At 45.4% G+C, this 3,080-nt stretch overlaps 1 protein-coding gene across 7 annotated transcripts in view; it reads left to right on the top strand.

Annotated features, from left to right (window-relative positions):
- The first annotated feature begins 679 nt into the window (after window positions 1-679).
- LOC118419074 (ankyrin repeat and SOCS box protein 13-like) overlaps window positions 680-3,080 on the top strand; it is an 8,815-nt gene continuing 6,414 nt past the window's right edge. The window contains exon 1 of one of the 7 annotated variants that reach the window (XM_035825346.1): window positions 680-957. In XM_035825346.1, the coding sequence (XP_035681239.1) occupies window positions 732-957 (226 nt within the window). In that variant the 5' untranslated portion in view covers window positions 680-731. Of the gene's footprint in view, window positions 958-1,550; window positions 1,931-2,212; window positions 2,441-2,565; window positions 2,732-2,772; window positions 2,977-3,080 lie in introns of those variants that run through there. The other 6 variants (XM_035825345.1, XM_035825350.1, XM_035825349.1 and 3 more) reach the window with 6 other exon arrangements.

Genomic DNA, 3,080 nt, shown 5'->3' with positions numbered 1-3,080 from the left:
AAACGGGGGTCCCGTGTTTGTAAAACCCCCCTCACATGTAGCGAAAATCGATCGGACGACGAGTCTGCGAGCTCTAAATTACGAGGAGGCATGGCCCTGATGGGAAGGGGAAACTCTGCCATTTCTTCGTCGGCATCAGGGTCATGCCTCCTCGTAATTGCGCTTATATATAAAGGCGCTTCAAGCACGCCATCTACCCACAATCACCAAAACCACAACCTTGGCGCCTCTTGCACTCTATGATATCAAAGTAACGGAAGCAGTCGTCTCATTTTCGGTATGTCAAAGCAAGTCAAAGGTTACAATGAGCGAGAGTAAGATCTGTGATTGGCCAATGAAAGGGTTCTAGACAGCGCCCGTCCTTCCGTCCTTTGACGGAACTTTGCTGCTGGAGACGGACATACAGTAAATGTTGACCATTTCGTCCTCTATGATGGCCATAGCGCCCCATAGGAACACGTGTTTTAATCTCCTCTAGCCATTTACAGATTTTGGGCCGATTGAAATCATAATGTCCCTTACGTTCAGCCCATTTCAAAAACGTCGTTACAACGCTTGCGACAGCCATAATGTAATATAAATTATAATAGTCCTGTACATAAAACATTCTGCCTGACACAACATCACTGAGCGTTTGTTTGGAGAGGGGCCCATGGTCGAGTTTCGACCACTATAGTAACGTTAACAGTCCCATTCTGGTCTAACGTCAGGGTGCTGGGAGGGGGGCAGTCATGGTCAAGTTTGGGCCTGGAGCAGGCCTGTCGGTCAGGGAGGGCCAGTTTAACCCACAGGTCGCCAGGGACTTGTTCTTCTACTACTCCACCGTGCTGCTGGCCCTGTTCTGCTTCAGGATCCTGATCAAGGTCTCCCTGTGCCTGTTCCAGTACTACTATGTGGTCAGGGAGAACAGGAGGCTGGCCAAGAAGATATACAAGGACATACACAAGGATGTAGGCGGTGGGTGTTGGTCTTTTTGCGTTATTGTACGATGATGTATGTCAACCATTGAGTGGAGGACTTTCCCTTGGTCTTAAAATCATTCAAGCTGCCACGTTCTATTCTTACGACCATTAGACGGTTACGCCCTTGTATTACCACACCACAATATGTTTCGACGCATTCATGTTCCGATACCCTTATGTTCAAATACCCAAACCCTAGCCCTAACATAGGACCACATAGGAACACTGGGCTGTCTCTGACTTGACTCGTAACAAGCATCAGACGTGGTAGAAGGGTCATATGAATCATGTCATAATTGCTCATTTGTTTATGCTACGATAAACAAGATATTGACTTATCTACGTTAGCACATAAAAGATGTTAGCATTAGTAACCGTTAGCATGATGAAGACATGAGCCAGTCGTAACATATTGAATGACACTGCATATGATATGTGCATGCAATGTGTAAAATATCAGGCTCATTTTACTTGTGAATGTGACCTTCCACAAACGTAGCAGATCTGATATGCCTGTGGCAATTTGCCGTGACACTGATGTTATTGTGTTCGAATCCTGTATTACAGATACAAATGGTACATAACGAATGCACCAATGGGTTGTTCTCAGGGTGTCATTGAGAGCACGCAAAAGCTATACATGTAATTGCATACTAACTAACGTTGTCTGCTGTGATCACAGTCATACCCCCGTATTTGGTACGACCCAGGAAGGCATTTCTGAAATGTTGCTACACGTACAACGCTGGCAAGGGTCTGCATGTACCCGGCCGGTCTCTAAACAACCATGTCTCGCCGTGACTACGACTTTGAGAGGGACGTCGCCGTGAACCTGATCGTGCTGGCCGCGCTCCTGTGCTTCCGTTTGCTCATCAAAGTGTCCCTGTGCCTCTTCCAGTACGTGTACGTCGTCAGGGAGAACCGCAAGGAGGCCAAACGGATTAACGCCCTCCTGCACGGCAACATTGGTTTGTTTGTAATATACAACTGCAGCGGGCGTGGGTCACCTGACCTGTGCCCCCATTCTTTTCACATGGTTTGCTGTGACGATGTTAGATCTATATTTGTAAGGGACAAGATAAATGAAGTTGCCTGTTCCATGTTATGCCCTGGTTGTTTTGTATATTTAATTTCACAATCATACGTGTCATGTTTAAGTGCAGTATTATCATATTGCAAAACTGTGATCCTGCTCCAAATGAGTAATAAATTTCCATATTTCATTTCTTTGGGACAACGGTCTGCCCTGTCCTTCGTCCCCTTCTGTTTAATGATGGTCTATCCAAAGTTATATTCTCCATGGTATTCTAGTCGGCGAATAGTTCCTGTCATGCAGGAGCTGAGTCTGTTTGCTTGTGTAGTCATCGTGTTGTACACTTCTGTTCGAGTGTTCATCCGTTGTCTGCTGCATCATTGCACAGTTATGTTTGCCGCTGACCAGTGCCTCAGCCAGAAAAGGAACACTATCCTGGATATAGGTTCGTCTAATTAAGTTGTGGTTTGTTTTGGAGTCTGTAACGCCGGTTTAATGTATGCAAGCTGAGATTATATATTCATCAGAAGTGGTTATGCAAGTCTAATTATGAAGCCGCATTTCTGTGGAGCTTTCTGTTTAGCCATGGAGCTAAGGAGTTTTGAAGGAATGGTGATCTTTCAGGTCTTCTTTCTGTTGTTTGCGAAGTGTCTTCTGCATTACTGGTCGGTTATGTCCATGATGCACACTGCAGACAAGGGCAGGGACAAACCAAGTGATGATGATGCACAGGGAGGTTTGTATGGCTACCAGGGTCTATATATATATACCAAATAGGGCGACAGAGAGAGTTAAGTATAGCTTCCAAAGATAAGCTACATGGGGTGAGGTGCCAGTGAATAAGCATGGTTCTCGGTTTTGTGTTGTTTCTGCTGATAATTTACGTTGCAGTGCGGGTCATTCTGGAATGTGTTTTCTACCACTGCTCCCTGTTCTATGACTTATATAGCCTGTACGCAAGGGACGACATCTTGCTAAATGGTTGGTGTTGGTTTTCATTTCGTTGCACCCTCTAGTGTGACGCAGTAGAGAGAGGTCATAATATGTTATCTGATACTGTTTTAACATTATTAGCCCCGCTAGTC

This window comes from Branchiostoma floridae, chromosome 7 (genome assembly GCF_000003815.2).
Source record: "Branchiostoma floridae strain S238N-H82 chromosome 7, Bfl_VNyyK, whole genome shotgun sequence".
NCBI lineage: Eukaryota > Metazoa > Chordata > Leptocardii > Amphioxiformes > Branchiostomatidae > Branchiostoma > Branchiostoma floridae.
The sequence above is the reverse complement of the archived record's forward strand: the minus strand, read 5'-3'. Positions and strand labels throughout refer to the sequence as shown.